General features: G+C 36.0%; 1 protein-coding gene across 1 annotated transcript in view; it reads right to left on the bottom strand.

Annotated features, from left to right (window-relative positions):
- Positions 1-3,801: 3,801 nt before the first annotated feature.
- Positions 3,802-17,948, bottom strand: part of SELENOI (selenoprotein I) — a 34,774-nt gene continuing 20,627 nt past the window's right edge. Inside the window, exons 5-10 of the mRNA XM_069494382.1 lie at positions 16,843-17,105; positions 15,833-15,941; positions 10,941-10,989; positions 9,358-9,538; positions 7,675-7,857; positions 3,802-5,325 (exon numbers count right to left, since the gene is read on the bottom strand). Of these exons, the coding sequence (XP_069350483.1) occupies positions 5,227-5,325; positions 7,675-7,857; positions 9,358-9,538; positions 10,941-10,989; positions 15,833-15,941; positions 16,843-17,105 (884 nt within the window). The 3' untranslated portion in view covers positions 3,802-5,226. The remainder of the gene's footprint in view (positions 5,326-7,674; positions 7,858-9,357; positions 9,539-10,940; positions 10,990-15,832; positions 15,942-16,842; positions 17,106-17,948) is intronic.

A 17,948-nucleotide genomic window follows, 5' to 3' on the forward strand; every position in this document is an offset into this window, starting at 1 on the left:
CAATACTGAATTCTGCTTTCTTGGCACACCTTGAAATGAGCAAATCATTATACTTAGTAGGGTCTTTATCTCCTGAATGGTTGCTCTAATGAGGTTAAGTTATCTAAACAAAATAACCTACAAAAAATGTTAATTTTCTGAGTAGTCTCAATTTGTAGTTATTAAACTCAAAGTCTGATACTGAATAACAGTAATCAAACAGATTTATATAATGCAGCATTCACAGATCTTGTAAAATGAAAACAGGCTCCTTCAGTAACCTGATTAGTAATATCAAGTACTAAACATGTTTCAGGTCAAGAACTTACTGTTTAGATATTAAAAAGTACTCATCAAGAATATCAGAATCTAGAATTCATGGTGAATGTGAATTCATGTGTATGTTTTCATAAAAACCCAACATCAATTCTAATTTTGTTACCCATAGAAACTGCTCAAGAGAAGATCTTAGCCAGAGACATAAGACATCCACAGCATTTAGCCACTCCTTGTGTCGTCAATGCTGTCTCTCATTTCAATTTTAGTATATGTGCTGCCAAAGCAAGCACTCTGTCTCTAATTTTGATGTACTCCATGATGTATTCTATGGCCATGATCCAATGTGTATGCTTTAAAATCAGCTCTACTCTGATTTAGCCTGGCTTTCTAAGAATGATTCTGTAAAGAGTAAGACAATGAATGGTCTGTGGAAGACCAGAACAATCTTTCTGTTGTGTCCAAATGGATTTACCTAGAGAAACAAGCCCTTATTCAAATATTCTAAAATCAGTCCATGTAGCACATTCAAATTGTGAGAACCTGGCCTTTCTGACCAAATGCAACACAACCCTGTCAACTCAGGCTACCTGTGAGAGAGCTACAAATGGCAAAACTTTTGCTACCCTAAATATTAACTCATTTAAGATCTGTCCATATAAAGAGCAGATCCATGCTTAAAAACAAAAAAAACCCCAGCTAGACTACTATCTCTCGCATGTTTATTTATTAAAGAGCAAAGCATATTACTAGCATGCAGGTCAAAAAGGTTACACTTATTTGCATTGTAGAAACAGTGGAAATGAATTAGCCAACAAATCCAATTCTCATGGCTCCATGCAAGGAAGAAGGGTATCACCATTTTCTCTGGAAAAGTTAGACAACCATGATTTATCATATACCCTAAAGTAATTGCCTGTCAATATGTCAGTCATCTGTACCACTGTCAAAGATAAAAACTAAAATATACAAATCACATGGGTTTTACATAATTAATAAAGGAAAATCAGAAATTTGCTTAAGCTTCCTAAAATGGTCAGAGCATCACACTTTAAAGTTTCACAGTGATTAATTTAACATCATTTTACTGTTAAAACTGCCACTTTAAAAGTACATGTCAAAGTGCTTCGAATGTAGCATACTAGTTAGAATTCTTCCTGGAAGGTTCTATACTGGCAGTTAACTTAGTAAGGTTATTCACTCACAGGGTGTTCAAGAAAGGGCATGCTGCCTTACAAAGACACCTCATGGGACAAAGAAAATACTGGTCTGACTTCACAAATTTCCTACAGAGCGCTTAATGAAGTCCGGAACTGAGGTCAAGATAAGGCCATTATGAACACAGACATCAACACAACCAAAGATCTCTGTATCTGTTGTTGGCTTTTTGGGGAACCCAAAGTCAAAAGTTCCAGCCCATCAAGTTTACTTTGTTCCCTCTGGCACGTTCCCAGTTCTTCACTAGTCAAGAGATCTAAGGCAATCCAGGAGATGTGAATGTGGCAAGATCTCTAGGGGCAAACAGAGCAACACCTGGGTGGGCTGTCCCTGTCCCGGGTGGTGCCTAGTTAAGAGGAAACTCAGGTGAAGAATGAATACAAACAATTACAAATAGGCTTCTAATTAAATCTTAAAGGGGAAAAATAGCCTTTGACTCAAATACCTTCACATTATCTTTTTATTCTCCATAGGTTGTAGAGTCAAATGTACCTTGTTTTGGAAAGCAAGGTACATTCCAGATTCTTTTGGACTGACCACAGGATAAAACAGTTCTTTGAAAGCTGAACCATCAGGAAACTTTCAAATTCACAGGATATTAAGGTGGTCCCTTCGTCCCTTTAAAGTGGATGCTATGCCTGCATTTTCCTTTGTATATTCCCCCCAGTACCCAGGCTTCAGGTCATAATCAACACTCTTTTGGTATCTACTTAGAATTTGGATAACTCTAGACATACGCTCCCCTCCTCCCAAAAACCATTATATTAGAATAAATGACATGTTGGTATTAGTATTATAACATCCTAGACCACAATCAGCATTTAGCTTTCTTTTCAAAATTAGAATTAAAAGTATTTTAATCATGACATTAAGATGCCAAGGAAGAATATTTCGTTTATTTGGAAGTTATGCACTCTGTTACCCTTAAGGCTAAAACCAATAAACCACATCTATTACCTACTTGTGGAAGAATGACACTTCAAATTGTGGCAATTTCAAACTGTGCATCACATAAAGATCATGAATATTATTAAAGGATCACAAAAGGCAGCATTAGCATACTCTAGCTAGGCATTGTTAAATTTTTCTATCTCATCCCCCCCGTTCAAAAATAGAGGAATTATTTTCTGACAAGTCAGAAAGGAAGTTTTTCATAACATAACCTGAAAAGACACTGCTCACAGGTATATGTAACTTTGGTCAGCGAAAACACAACGCAAACCTCTGGCCTGGCTAAGGCACCCTACTCAGAAAGCACAGAAAACATTCATGTATGCTCCTGACCACAGCACTGCTCCCCCAAAGGCAGCTCAGTGTATGCTGAGGAGAAAGGCTGGGGTGTGAACTCACCCAAAATATCATACATAAGCCTACAATGCCATTTATATTTTGAGAATGTTATAGTAATTGGCATGACATAAATACACAGAGCTATTGGTAATTAAGTCCTGCTTCAGTTCCTATATGCCTATACAACAAATGGGGGCTTTTAAGATGCACTTTCAAGATGCCAGACTAAAGCAAGAGCGAGCCAGCAGTACACCACAGATTCGCAAGCCCACAGTATTCTGAACAGTTAATTGCTCAGTTTCACTTTTCCCTTGTTGATGGCCACCTGTCTTTTACCTAACAATGTCAATAAAAATGACTATGGCATAATTCTTTACCCCCAGAGGGAAATATGTCATAAAGTATAGGCACAAAATGATATGCCACAAAAGGAGGGCAGAAATTTAGAAGTAAAGAAGCCCTCAAATTATAGGACATGACCCTAATGCCAAAAGTAAAAGGTATTTTTTACTATACTGTACAAGGTGAAGAAAGCCTGTGATCCAAATTTGTTACTTTATCAGTTCTTTTCTTATATAATACAGATTAATCTCTTTCTTGTGTACGAAGTCAATAAAACTGTAAAATAATTAGCTTAGAAACCTTAAAGCTGTTTCCCCACCCCAAATTAACACTTTAGCCAGTTCAATTTTACAACTCACACAGAACAAGGTATACAAAAAATAGAGTTACTGTCACTTACTTGGTTCATTCTCTGACCTCCATGATGGCAATTTATTAACAAACATAAAAACATTATTCACATTTTCCTGCATCAATTTCACACCTATTTTCAGCGTTCATTTTTATCTCAGAGAAAGACTAAATATATCTCAATCTCCACAATTTTAAAAAAATGAGTATAGAACTATGAGCAAGCTCTTTGACTCATTTCTAATAACCTGAATGACAATGATTAGAATTTACAAATTTTTTAAAAAATGAAATATCAATTAGTTATATATTTTTTTTTTTTTTTTACAAAGCAGCAGACTGAAATTCAACAAAGGAATACACTAAATTTAACAATGGACACATTCATAGATAAATAATGGTTATGAATTTAATTACATATCAACACAGTGGTGCCTATTTTATCCAAGTGCAACCTGTCCAAAAAAAAGGGTTTAAGATACACTCTTCATTCAAGCACAAACTTCATTCAGTGAAAAATAAAAGAAAATCAGCAAGTAAATTTCACCACCACCAAATTAAATGAAGACAAAGTCAAAAATAGAAGAAAAATAGAAGAAAATGTCCACATCATGAAAAGATTGATTTGTAAATCAACACTATTAAAGTTAAAGGTATTTTTATGTTTGTCAGTAAACCTCAGAAATTACTCCAAGTCATATTAAAGGGAGTATGTACTCAGTAAGGCATAAGTTTTCTTCAAGTGGGGAAATGGGCAAGCTGGGGAAGAGATCATTTCTCTCTGCTACATCCTGTGTGAAGTAAAAAACAGTATCCCAACCCCCCAAAAAGAGAAAAAGGAAGGAAAGACTGACAGACAAATTGAATCAGAAAACTAATTTTGGTCATAGTGAAGTTCATGAGATTCCTAACACCAATTTAAATTTCTCTTATAATATACTTTTATCTGCATTCCTCACAAGTAACTACCCTAAGTTTGGGACTATCACATGCACTCTTACAATCATAGCTCACAGGCACCATATCTCAGCAACCTGCAGCTGAGGGGGGTAAATGCCACATTTAAACAATGAACCATTCCAATGGGTGAGCTATAATTACAACTCATTCTCTACTAAGTCTCAATAGAATATTTCTCTTTAAAAAAAATTAAACCATTTATCAAGATCTGTTCTATAACAAAGAGCCAGAATACTAGAGAATCTAAATATATATTAGCTCTCTTAGCATGTAAGGACAAAAGGCATTTTCATGGGAAAGGGAAACCAGTATTTGGCAACTGTATGTTGTTCGGTAATCAGTGGCATCTCTTGCCGAAGGTGACTTGTTTTTTATCTTTTCCCTGTATTAGATTTGGGCTACTGGTACTCCTACTATTACAAAGTACCAAATAGGAAAACATCTTGTGGTTTTCTGAGTGTTATCATGTTCCTAAACCAATTTTGCGGTTTTAAAAATAAAAACAAAGCATCTTTAACTCTGCATGAACCAAAACATTATGAATTCATGAAGCTAAAATCACCAGGAACATTTTGCTGGTCTAATGTACATTATGCTTAACCAAAATGTCACATGGTTTTATAAAAAAAATAAAGTAAGCTGGAAGTTAGTAGGTCTAAAATTCCACAAGTCCAGATCATACGTGTCCTTCCTGCTGTCCAAGTACCGCACATACTGAGATCCCATGTCTGTCAAGCAGATTGGTTTAGTTCAATGGTGATGGATGAAATATTTACAAGCATCTATATTTACAGTACTTCTTTCTGTAGATTACAGGCCAATATTCTTTTCTTCCATTCCTAGTCAATCTGAGTTTGGTTTCTTCAATGAGAAGGGGTAAATCTGAAAATGGTTGCTTAGCTGCTTTACCTATAGAAAACCAAAACATGAGACAATAACAAATATGTACCTATTATTTTATAAAAGCACACAGAATTTGCCCCCTAGAGACAACAATTTACTGACACAGCAAAAATTATCAGAAATATTGAAGACATTTTTCTGGATTAGGATAGTTACAGAGCTAGACAGCAAATCGGGAGTACTAGAACTACCTGGGAGAGTTAAGACTTGAACGTGGGCCTGCCTAACTCCGAAATCTAGTCTCTCCAGAGCTCTCTAGAGTCTAGACCATACAAATTCACATCCAAATCTACTGAAAAATGATCAGATTGGTTGACTTATAACATCTAGAGCAAATAATTATATTTATGGTTAGACTTGATATTCAGCTTGTTAAAACATTTCTAGGTCATCATTCCTAATCCTGTTGAAATAGTATAAAATGCCAGGCACTGTGGCTCACGCCTACGATCCTAGCGCCCTGGGAGGCCAAGGCTAGAGAATCGCTTGAGACCAGGAGATTGAGACCAGTCTGAGCAACATAGCAAGACCCCACCTCTACAAAAAATAGAAAACTCAGCCAGGCGAGGTATCGCACACCTGTGGTCCCAGCTACTTGAGAGGCTGAGGCAAGAGTATCCTGAGGCAAGAGTATCGATTGAGCCCAGGAGTTTGACGTTGCAGTGAGCTGCCATGATGCTACTGCACTCTAGCTCAGGCAAGAGAGGGAGCCTTTGCCTCAGAAAAAAAAAGTATAAAACTAGATCTGTGAATCTGGAGAGAACTTAGTAGTTAGGGTATCCCTCAGGGGGAGGTATGAGCTTAGTTACATGCCAGTGAGTACATGTCATTTACTTGATACTTATTATTAAAACATACTACCTTTGTAATTTAAAGAAAAATGTGTTTTGGTTTGGTTTGATGATATACATAAGGTTTTCTTAAAGATATCCTTCTGAAAGGGTATAATAAATTTTAAAAACTACAAAAGACATTGGTAACTGTGTTCTACATATGATTGAAGAAATATCAGGATAAGGGCCCAAGAGTATTCATATAAAGCATATAAATGTTAAATTTGCACAAATTTTTTAAAAATGATTGTCCTATGTCACAATTTACCAGATTCATCACAGTTTTTTGTCTATAAAATTTCATCGATTTTGTTCTAACAAATGAGGGGAGAAACACTACAGGAAGAAAGCTCAAATTTAGCAACCTATGCAAGGTATAAAGTTGTTATCAAGCATGACAGCTGTTCCCCCCATTTTAAAAATATGTACAATAGTACAGAAGTGAAGACATTTTGTTTCTCAAACTGATTCAGAGCAGGGTTCCTTCCAAACCCTACTGTGATATGCTTTGCAGTGGGATGTTTCAAAACAAGCATACCAAACAGAAGTCTTTTTTAAGAGCCATAAAAATATGAATACCCTTTCACAACCCTATTACTATGAAATTATCCTCAGAAAATAAAACAAGTGAAAGAACAAAATATTATTCCAGATTGTTCATGCCAACATTATAACTGGGTTGTGATTAAGTAAATAGGGTAATTAAGTAATCTCCCTGGTGGGAGAGTGTGCAGCAATTAAAAAAATCATAATTATAAGACCATGCTAAAATATGTAAAATAATTAGAAAAGAATGATAAAAGTAGGAGGAATAAGAAAATATACCGCATGGTTCTGATTTCATTTCATTATATCTATATTCATCCATTCACTCTGAAACTAGCCTCCTATTTTAGAAGAGAATATTAAGGTTTGCAAAATACTTCTTAAATCCATTTTCTTCTGTATTTCCCCTTATTTATATTTCTGCTGATGAGGGCTCAGGAATAACATAGATGAAGTAAACCTCAAATAATGCAAAAGCCTTCCTTTAGTCTGAAATTCTAACCTCCCTTACCACAACTGCTTACAGAATTGGGCAGGGGGAGGGAAGAAATACTACAAAACTAGTTTTGGTTTCTTTCCAAATTATGTTAATGAGCAATAAAAATACCCCTAAAGCTAAAGAAGCAAGTGAAGAAATAGATAATCAACAAATAGGATTATCTGGTCCCATATAATTAAAAGCACAAAACAATTTACAATTCTACTTACCAAAAAAATAGCTTACATATGTACCCACTTAATAAAAACTAATTCTTCATAATAATTATCCAGCTTTAAAATCATTTGTAGTTACTATAACATATTCATTAGAGAAAGAGTAACTGAAATTACAAACTTAGATACTGTCCAAAATTTAGAGAATATCCCAAAATTCTACGGCTAGTATAATAAGTAATTTTCTTTTGAAATTTTCCACTGCCTCCTTTCCACTATTTATAAGAACCAAATGGAACCAATTTTGCTCTAGATTACTCACCACTCGTACTCCATAATGGACGTGGGCCACAGTGAAAGCAGCTGCTAATGTATACAGGAGACCATTCTCAATGGAAGAGGCTATTCCTGAGTTTACCACCAAAACAACCAAGAAGAGAGGAAGCAGCAACCAATTCAAAGTTGGGCACCGGGTACTGCTCATTTGGCAAACAATCAGCTGACACTTGAAATTAGTATAAAAAAGAAAGAAAAGTTTAATTAGCAAAACACTTCCAAAACTAGTCATTTCAACATTTAGAAAGCATTCAAGTACTTGAGCCAACACATTTACATTATCTAGGTTAAGTAGTTCTCAACTGCTCAGGGACCCAACCAGGCCCTGCCCCCACCTCCAAATCCACAGACCCTCAGACGTGTCAGAAGAGGCTGGAAGATAATTTAATAAGGATGCTACAGAAGGCATTCTTCCACTGGGTAACGATTTGGATAAAAGAAATTTCTCCCAATTTTAAGATCCTCTGGTATGTGGAAAAAAAAAAAATTGAAAACAGCCTCCCACACAACTAAATGTCTTTATGGCAATGATAAGGAAGTGCTACCTCCAATTCAGTCATATTAACATAATTAACTTCTCAAAACTTTTTGGTCCCCTTAATTTTCAAGGCCTTACTCAAATACAGTTTTATTCTTTCAGAGATATTTTTATACCCTGCATTAGTGTTTTCAGCTCTTTAATCCCTGTAAAATCAGTAGGAGTTGGGATATTAAACAAATATTACAGACAAGGAAACATAAGCTCAGTAGCTAAGTTACAAAACAAAAACTTACAAGGACCAGCCTGAGCTAGAACACAGGCCTTCTGGCTGGCAGGACCATCAGGTCTTTCCTCAACACCTAACCTTTCCTCCATCTGTGCTCTTGCTTGCCCATAGCATAGAATGGGATTTTTTAAAAATATGTTGTATTTATTATAAAGTTTTTTACTCCATGTTCTTAATTTAAAAATCAGCTAATTAAAAAAAGTGTGTGGGCCAGGTGCAGTGTCTCACACCTGTAATCCTAGCCCTCTGGGAGGCCAAGGCAGGAGGATTGCTTGAGCTCAAGTTCCAGACCAGCCTGGGCAAGAGCAAGACCCCTCTCTACTAAAAATAGAAAAATTAGCCGGGCGTGGTGGTGCACACCTATAGTCTTAGCTACTTGGAGGCTGAGGCAGGAGGATCGCTTGAGCCCAGGAATTTGAGGTTGCAGTGAGCTATGATGACGCCACTGCACTCTAGCCAGAGCAACAGAGCAAGGCTCTGTCTCAAAAAGAAAAAAAAAAAAAAATGTGTTTTCTCTCTTTCAAAAATCCCCTTCAAGTTTCTTAAACTAATCATTAGGTCTGCAGCCATTTCAGCCATACTGTTAATAATATTTATAGTCTGAAGGGAATCTATAAATTATTCAACAATTCTTCAGCAGGTAACCAAAACAAAAAATTTAAGTATGCCACAGTTCCGAAATACTATTGCAGTCTCCACAAATCCTACTGGTTTCAAAGAGCAAAATAATTTTCAGCATGTTCTGTCTTTGAGGTTATTAATTATTCTTTCAAATTTCTAATGCAAGTTATCTTTAAATTAAAATCTGCTTATTCTAATACTATATAAGATTTTTCAAATTATCAAATTCCATCATATATTCCTTATATATTATGATTTTTAAAAGAAAAAAAAAATCTTACTGTGATGTTGGCAAAGGCTGTTCCAACCATAAAGTAAAATACTCTAGGATGGATCTCTAAAATATCTGAAGGCGACCAGAGGATCCATGCTGTAGACAAAATGAATAGCAAACATGGAGAAAAGAAGGGAATCATAGCTTCATAGACTGAATTGTGTTTCAAGGTGTTATTTTTATAGCTTCTGAAAAAAAAATCAAGTAATACAAAGAACATTATTACATATAAAACTTGTATAGCACTTTGTGTTTCCAAAGTACTTTCAAAATTTATTCTCTTACTTTATACTCACAATAATCTTATGGCATAGACAGAACCAACCTTATTAACCCCATTTTATGGACAGGGTAAGCGAGACTAAGAGAATTTAAATTTAAATTTACATAACTTGCTACCAAGTGGCAGGGCCAAGATTAGAACTGAATTCTTCTGGCCTCTAATCCCATTTTGTTCTCTTTAAACCAAACTATCCACTGTTGTGTTAAGAATATAAAGATAAATAAAACTTGATCTTTGTTCTAACCTAATAAGGGAAATAAGATGAACAAGAAATACTAGAAGAGTTCCTCACAGTGCTACTTTGATACAAAGTGATAAGGGAACTTGGAGTGAGATGTAATTCACATAGAAGACTGAAGTGGGACTCCCCATACCACATCTTTGTGTCTCTGAGCACACAGGAGGCATGTGAACAGAAACCAAACTCCAGTTCTGGTTCTGCCATTGATCACATGACCTTGGGCAATATGTCGCTCAATCAGAAAATCATGGTTATAAAATAAGGAGGAAATGACTCAAGTAATTTCTACAGCCTTCAGCGCTTTACATTTTATGGCTTCTATAAATGACTGTCAGCTGCAATAAATAAGGAAAATTCATAGAGGTTGGCTTAACATAAATAAGATTCTGCCAGACAGATCTGAGCGCTAAAGGATGAAGTAGGAAGTACAAGAAAGTTTTCTGACTAGAGAAAACAGTAGCAGAGGAAGAGTGGCAGCAAAATTATTGAGGATGGAAACAGCAAAATATATTCTGGACACAATAAGTAAATTCAGTGTGGCAGAGCAAAGGTCGGGAAGTGCACAGACCAGGGGATGAAACTCCACCTGGGTAACTTCCTTCTCCCCCCACCCAGGCAGGAACTTCTACTCTTAAGTGCTATTTGAGAAGAGTCTACACAGGTCCAGTTTGGTCCTCAATTACACACATTCAGAAATTTTATTCTATGATCCTGCTAATTAAACATACAGATAATCAATTTATAAAACAGAGTGTAAATGTATCAGTATTCTACAGGGATATATTCCCTCCTGGTGAATACATTCACTCACAAAAGGGACAAATTTGAAGACTGGTGAGCCCAAAACTTAACAAAAGAATTAGTAGTTTTGTGCTGTTTGAATTGACTACAGTAGCCATCACTGATACCTTAAATTATCCTAACCTCATTCTAGATTCAAAATACAGGTTTCATGACCTTTTCAAAATGTCGTGACTGGAAAAGGGAAATAGATCCTTAAATTCAGCTAAATAACAATTTCTAAATATTTTCATATTTCTTGCCCATTCAAAAAAAAAATACTTACCTGAAAAAGTTTAACAAACTCATTGGAAGAGTCACACATAATGCACAACCTAAAGAGAAGAATATTTAAATTATTATGACTTATTATTCAAGAGTGATTATTACATAATCGAATCCCCACAAAATACACAATACTTTTAGACCCCATAATTTTCAGGTTCATGTTTACTCCTGTAATAAAATTTAATACATTTCTAAACAACATTTACAGCTGGAAAAGTAGCAATACAATTTGGTGATTCAGAGGACAGACTCATGGAGCCAGTCTGGGCTTCAATTTCAGTTGTACCACCAACTGGTTATGTGACTTTAGACAAGTCAGCCTTTCAGTACCTCAGTTTCCTCATTTATAAAATAGAAATGATAGTATCAGCCCGAGAGTTCTGATAATTAAATGAGTTATGACACGTTAAGACAACTGGAACAGTAGGTGTTGTGTATGGTTAAGTTGCACAGTAAGTGCGAGCTACTGGAAGAGGGGATAATTAACGGATCCTATTGCTTCCCATTTATACTTATTTCTACCTCCCTAACATTTTCAATTCCCTTCCCTAACCCCATGAGCACAGTGGTTCTTTCCCCTCAAACCTAAAAACAAGGACAGCCTTCCCAAGAAACCCAACCGTTGATTCTGCTGCCCTACCTACCATCTTACTCTATGTTCTCTCATTTGCCAAACTTCTCTGTTGCCTTCAATTTCTTCACTCTTTAATTCATTCTGCCCCCCACTCTGCTAAATTATACTCCTGAAATTTACCAAGCTTTCCTAATGACCAGACTCAGTATCCTTCTTCATTCCTGACTTCTAAGTAAAATGATATAGTTGACTATCCACGAATTGTAATTCTTTCCTCCCTTCACCTTTATGATCCCATTCTCCCAGTGTTCCTGCTAGCCATCTAACCATTTCATTTTGTGTCCTTTATTGGCAATTCTACCTCCTGCATATTCCTAATTGGGTGTTCCGCTGTGCTTATACTCTCCCTCAGAAAATCTCTTAGAGCTCAACTACAAGCTTATAGCATTTAACTCTAATATCTAGTTATGTACTCTTGGGCAAATCCAACAATCTCTCTGAGCTTCATAGTCCAGTTGTATAATGATGATGAGTTAAATGATTTTCTAGTGTCACTTGTATCTTCAAAAACCTCTGACTCTACCATCTATAGAGATGTAAATTCTTAATCCCTCTCTCTTTCAAACTCCAAATTGATACATCTGGCAACTTTCTGGACGCTTCATTTGGATATTTCATTGTAATGCAATATATTAGCTCTAGTTTATTTACTCCAGACTCCCAGTGACTCTACTTGGCTTGAAGGTCAATGCAGCTACAACCTTAAGAATCAAAGGTAGAAAACATTCCTTTAAAACAATTCCTAAGACATTTGGCTAAAGACAGAAGAAAAGACCGGAACCCAACAGAAATCTTATCTTAAAAAATGAATTACTCTGCTACTTCTAAACCCAACTGGAACAAATAAGAAGATTTTAGAGGGAAAGAAGAACACAAGCTGACATCCTCAATGTCCTCAGAAATTTTTGGCAGCTTATTCCATGTCAAGCTGGGAAGCACTGGAGGGGAACCAAGGCCAAATTAATTAACCCAGAATTACTTGTTGCTCTGAGGGGTTGGAAACAGACTGAGACAAACTACCAAAAGGTTTGCTACCAAGTATAATTTTAGCTTAGAAAATCTTGAAATAGCTTCACCTTAAGTACAGTAAGCCTACAATCTATATAGGTTGCCAAAGATAAAGACTGCATCTTCTATATCTTTCTTTCTTGAGCTCAAAAGATCCTCCCACCTCAGCCTACCGAGTAGCTAGGACTACAGGCACATGACACCATGCTCAGCCAATTTATAAAAATTTTTGTAGAGACAGAGTCTTGCTATGTTGCCAAGGCTGGTCTAGAACTCCTGGCCTCAAGCAATCCTCCCACCTTGGCCTCCCAAAGTGCTGGGATTACAGGGATGAGCTACCAAGCCCAGCCTCATCTTCTTTTTCTTCTCTAAATAGTATTTAATGTACTATCTGTATAGAGTACTTAATTTTTAAGTATTTATCTATGAAACTCTATAGTTCAAGTACATAACAGTGATAGGACCCATACATAAGCAGACATGCTTTTTGCATTGCCCTAACTGAAGGCCCAGACTTCATAATATAGGAAACTTAACAGTTATAGAAAAATCAGAGTAGAATTCATTAAAAAGGATCAAGTGGAATGAGATACAATCCAAGGATAACATGGTCATAAACATATTCTGGTTCCTCATATTTCCAGCTTACGTATTAAATAGGAACGTCATTTAAGCCACCAAGACAAAAAGTACCTTCAGAAAAGTTAAAAAGAGGCCGGGCGCGGTGGCTCACGCCTGTAATCCTAGCACTCTGGGAGGCCGAGGTGGGCGGATCGTTTGAGCTCAGGAGTTCGAGACCAGCCTGAGCAAGAGCGAGACCCCACCTCTACCAAAAATAGAAAGAAATTATATGGACAGCTAAAAATATATATAGAAAAAATTAGCCGGGCATGGTGGCGCATGCCTGAAGTCCCAGCTACTCGGGAGGCTGAGACAGGAGGATCGCTTGAGCTCAGGAGTTTGAGGTTGCTGTGAGCTAGGCTGACGCCACGGCACTCACTCTAGCCTGGGCAACAGAGTGAGACTCTGTCTCAAAAAAAAAAAAAAAAAAAAAGAAAAGTTAAAAAGACGTACAATAGGGAGAAAATTGTAATCCATACCAAAGCAAAGGATTACTATACCTAATATGTGAAGAGCTTCTAAAAATAAAGGAAATAGCCAACAACTCTATAGAAAAACATGAGCTTGAGATACATTCAATACACAGAAAAAGAAATACAAATAGCTCTTAACACTAGAAAAGTTTATTCATAATAAGAGAAATGCAAGATAAACTGGCTGAAAATTTCTCACATTTAGTCAAAAATATTAACTTACATATCCAACAGACTCAACAAGCTCAATAAATACCAAGAAGACAAATAACAAAGAAAACTACACCTAGGTACATCACAGTCAAACTTCTGAAAGCCAAAGATAAAGAGAGAATTTCAAAACAAGAGAGAAATAACACATTGCATAGAGAGTGACAATGATATATGAGCTGATTCAGAAAAAATGGATGCCAGAGGACATCAGAATGATATATTCAAAGTGCTGAAAGAAAAAATTAAGGCAAAATCAATATATATATTCACGTAAGTAAAAACAGAGAATGTATTGATACCAGGTCTGCAAAAAATTCTACTGCAAAAAATCCTAAAGGAAGTCCTTCAGACTTCTGTGAAAGAACACTGTACAGTAATTCAGATATACAGAAAGGAATGAAGTGTAGCAGAAATGGCAAATATATGGGTAAGTATAATAGACTGTATATTATAAAATAACCCAGGGGTTAGAGAGTAGTGGTGCATTTCAAACAAGATTGGTAATGGTATCAAAAACTGTTGAAGTGGGTAATGGTATATAGGGATTTATTATATAAAAGTAGAAATATTACAAAGAATATAGATGGTCACATTTTTTTTCACAACAAAAAGAAGGGGGAAAAAGGGGGAATCCTGCTTTCTAGCTTGGTAGCCTGTCTGTTGTATCCAAAGATGACAACCTTACATAATAGCAGACAGAAGCCACTCCACCTACCACCAACCTTGTATCATCCTTCACTGCACATTGAGGCTCTAGTCCAACCCCATCACCCCAGCACCATATATTTTACCAGCAGAAACTAAATGGCTTAAGCCCTAAGATCCTTTTATCTATTTGTATCTGCTCAAATTTAGTACCAGGAAAGTTGATCTATTTGTATAAAAACGTGGGCTTTTATTTCCGAAGGAAGAATTCAGATAAATTTATAAGTTATAAAGAAAAGTATGTGCCTATTAAAGTACCTACTCAATAATCAAAAATATGTCTCATATGTCAGAGGATCCTATCCTATCTTTAAATTTAACACTTAAATGTTAAATGCAGCAAACCTGCCATAGGACAAGCTGCTTAAATCAAAAGATGTGTTACATAGTAGGAACAGAAAAATAGCCTTTTCAAGGTAAAGAAATAATAGTTTATACAGGTACCAAAATATGAACATTTGGTAGATCACAAGGTAGCTCCTAAAATATGTGCAGTCCTGAGTCACAGAAAAAGGCCCAACTCTTGAAAGCCCAACTCTTCTGAACAGCTTCTAAGCCTTATCTCATTCCCATTCCATTACCAAGTTTCACCAATAGAAAGAAATATGGTTATTTTTTAGATAAGGGACCAGAGCACAGTCCACATGTATGCCTTTTTACTTCTACAAAGGTCTACAGGGCCACTCATGGTGCCCCAAAATAACCACCCAGACTCTTCTTTGCCTCCTTCCATACCGATAACACTCTCCTGCACTCCGTCAATTATCCTACAGATATCTCCTTTGGCTAAAATCAAAAGGGAAACATTACCAAAACCTTTAGCATTCAGAGGGTATCTGAGGGGAATATAGGTTTAATTTTTGGAGTAGATATATTATAAAATAATGTCTATATTCCATCTACTGTATTCACAAATACTAATAATCTCCAACTTTGAGATAAATATGAAATCTATACCAAATGTCCACCTAAATGCGGATCCTCCAATACAGTCTAGATTAATCTACGAATAGTTACTTTACCAGGCTTTTGTGATCTATTCTGGTTATTTCCCTCCGATTAGAAATCAGCTTGGTGCTGAACAAAAAAACAAAATTAGGTTGAAACCCAATAGGGTTATAGGATTGTTCTGGAGGTTGGCGTGGGTTGGGGGGTTGCTGTTGCTTGTTATAGTCAAACACTGACTTTTGATAACAAAGTGATGGTTAAAACAGGCTTCAACATGGAGCTTCTTACCAATAATCATTGTAGTGAATAGGTCTCTATATAAGAAATTAAACAGGAAAGGTTCATACCAGGCCTCAACTCCCACAACCGCAGTCACTATGTAGACAAAAGAAATAGTCTGAAAGGAAAATGCAAACAAAAGCATACAGAAGCATTAACAGCTGGAAAGATCAGGAGTCAACAATGCTTTATGCAGCACTAAGTCTGGTCAAATAGCTTTAGTAAAAGCAAGAAGTGTACTTAAATTTGGTATGTGACAAGTCTTCTTACTTTAAAAATATTTTTTTTAGTCAACAATGCTACAAAATAACTTATAGACAATGCATGGAGCACTTTAAAGGCACCTCATAAATTGGTTAAGTCATATGATAATTCAATTTGCACACCCCCCCACTTCCCTCAACAAACACACTTCAACTTCTGGTTTCTTTCCTGGAGGCTTAGGTGCAAATGGACAAAATGGCAACATAAAAAGCTGGAATGTGAAGGCAGGGACAGTTAATAGCAAGCCTATTAAAGTAAGAGAAAAGAAATCTCTCTGCTCACTAAAAAGTTGGCAGTGAAGACGAAAAGTCAACAATTTAATTAAATGTGCACATCTTTCTTTATAAAACCAATAGTTCAAGTGAATATTTAATAATATTAAGAAATTGTTAAATTTCTGCATAATAATGGCATTGTGATTACTTTTTTAAAAGAAGTCATTATCATTTAGAGATATATAAGCAGAATATTCATCACATAAGGAATTTCCTTTAAAACATATACATGAAACTAAACTGGCCACATGTTGCTAATTGCTAAAGCTAAGTAATGGGTACATAAAGGTTCATTATACTATTCTCTCTACTTTTTTATATGTTTGAAATTTTCCATAAGTAAAAATAAAATAAAATAAAAATTTTTAAAGCACACATAAGTTCTAATCAAAAAAGCATAATGGCAGTAAAGAAGGAATGACAAAACTTTCCAAAAATATTATGGCAATATTGAAAATTTAAGGCAGAACACATACTTACCATCTGGCTAATGTCATATCCCCATGGCAGGAAAAGAATCCCTGTGTTATACTTTTCCCAGTGGGAAAGGATGAAAGAAAACAAAACTACCCATAGCAATAGGTAAAGAACAAAAACACTGACACCAGTTGATCCTCGTCCAAAGATGGAATATACAGTTACAACAAAGTAAACACATGACCAACTATCCAGGCCATGGTCAAAAAGTTCCCCTAAAGGAGTGCTGGAATTGGTTCTACGAGCTTGCTTTCCATCCACACCATCTGCAACAAAAACATATACCACAGGAAAAGTTCAATATGTGTATCAGTATGGAAAACACCTTCTTTAATAAACTGGTAGAAAAACCAAAACAAACCAGCATATCACAGGAATGTTAAGTATAGCTACCAGCCATCTTTAATTCCTATAATTCAAAGATTTCAGAAATAAAATGTTTCATTTCTTAAAGTTTAATCTTGAAATCAAAATATGTTATATCACACTGAATGGTGTCAAGTTTAGGAAGCATTCTAGCTGGACTCAATACCTCCAAATCTGCTAAACAAATGGGTTGTCCTACTAGCCACAAATTCTGAAGCCTTCAGAGAACATTCAATAGCTAGTCATTACAATTTATCTAACTTCTTCTTGCTCTAGGATCCAAAAGTACTTCAGTCATAACAGCTATTTCATCCTGTTTGAAATTATAGTCACTTCTTTTTTTTTTTTGGTAGAGACAGGGTCTCACTATATTGCCCAGACTGGTCTCAAACTCCTGGCCCCAAGCAATCCTCCCACCTCAGCTCCCAAAGTGTTGGGATTACAGGCAGGAGCCACTGCACCCAGCCTATAGGCACTTCTTTATAATTCTACTGCCTAATCCACAATTTTAAGTGCTTTCAGAAAATGTACATACTAGGTGCACAAGCAAATATAAGAATTTATATTTGTGCAATGTACTATTCTTGGTGCTAAAAAGATTGCAAGAATCTTAGAATAAACTAAGTTTGTGCCCTCAGACTGTTTATAATTGAGAAAGGGACAAGACATGATAATTGAAGGTATGGTACGTCACAAACCATAGAAGAGTGCAGAAAGGGAAGGGTTCTCTTCAGCCCAACGTA

The sequence above is a fragment of the Eulemur rufifrons genome, chromosome 19 (assembly GCF_041146395.1).
Source record: "Eulemur rufifrons isolate Redbay chromosome 19, OSU_ERuf_1, whole genome shotgun sequence".
Lineage (NCBI taxonomy): Eukaryota > Metazoa > Chordata > Mammalia > Primates > Lemuridae > Eulemur > Eulemur rufifrons.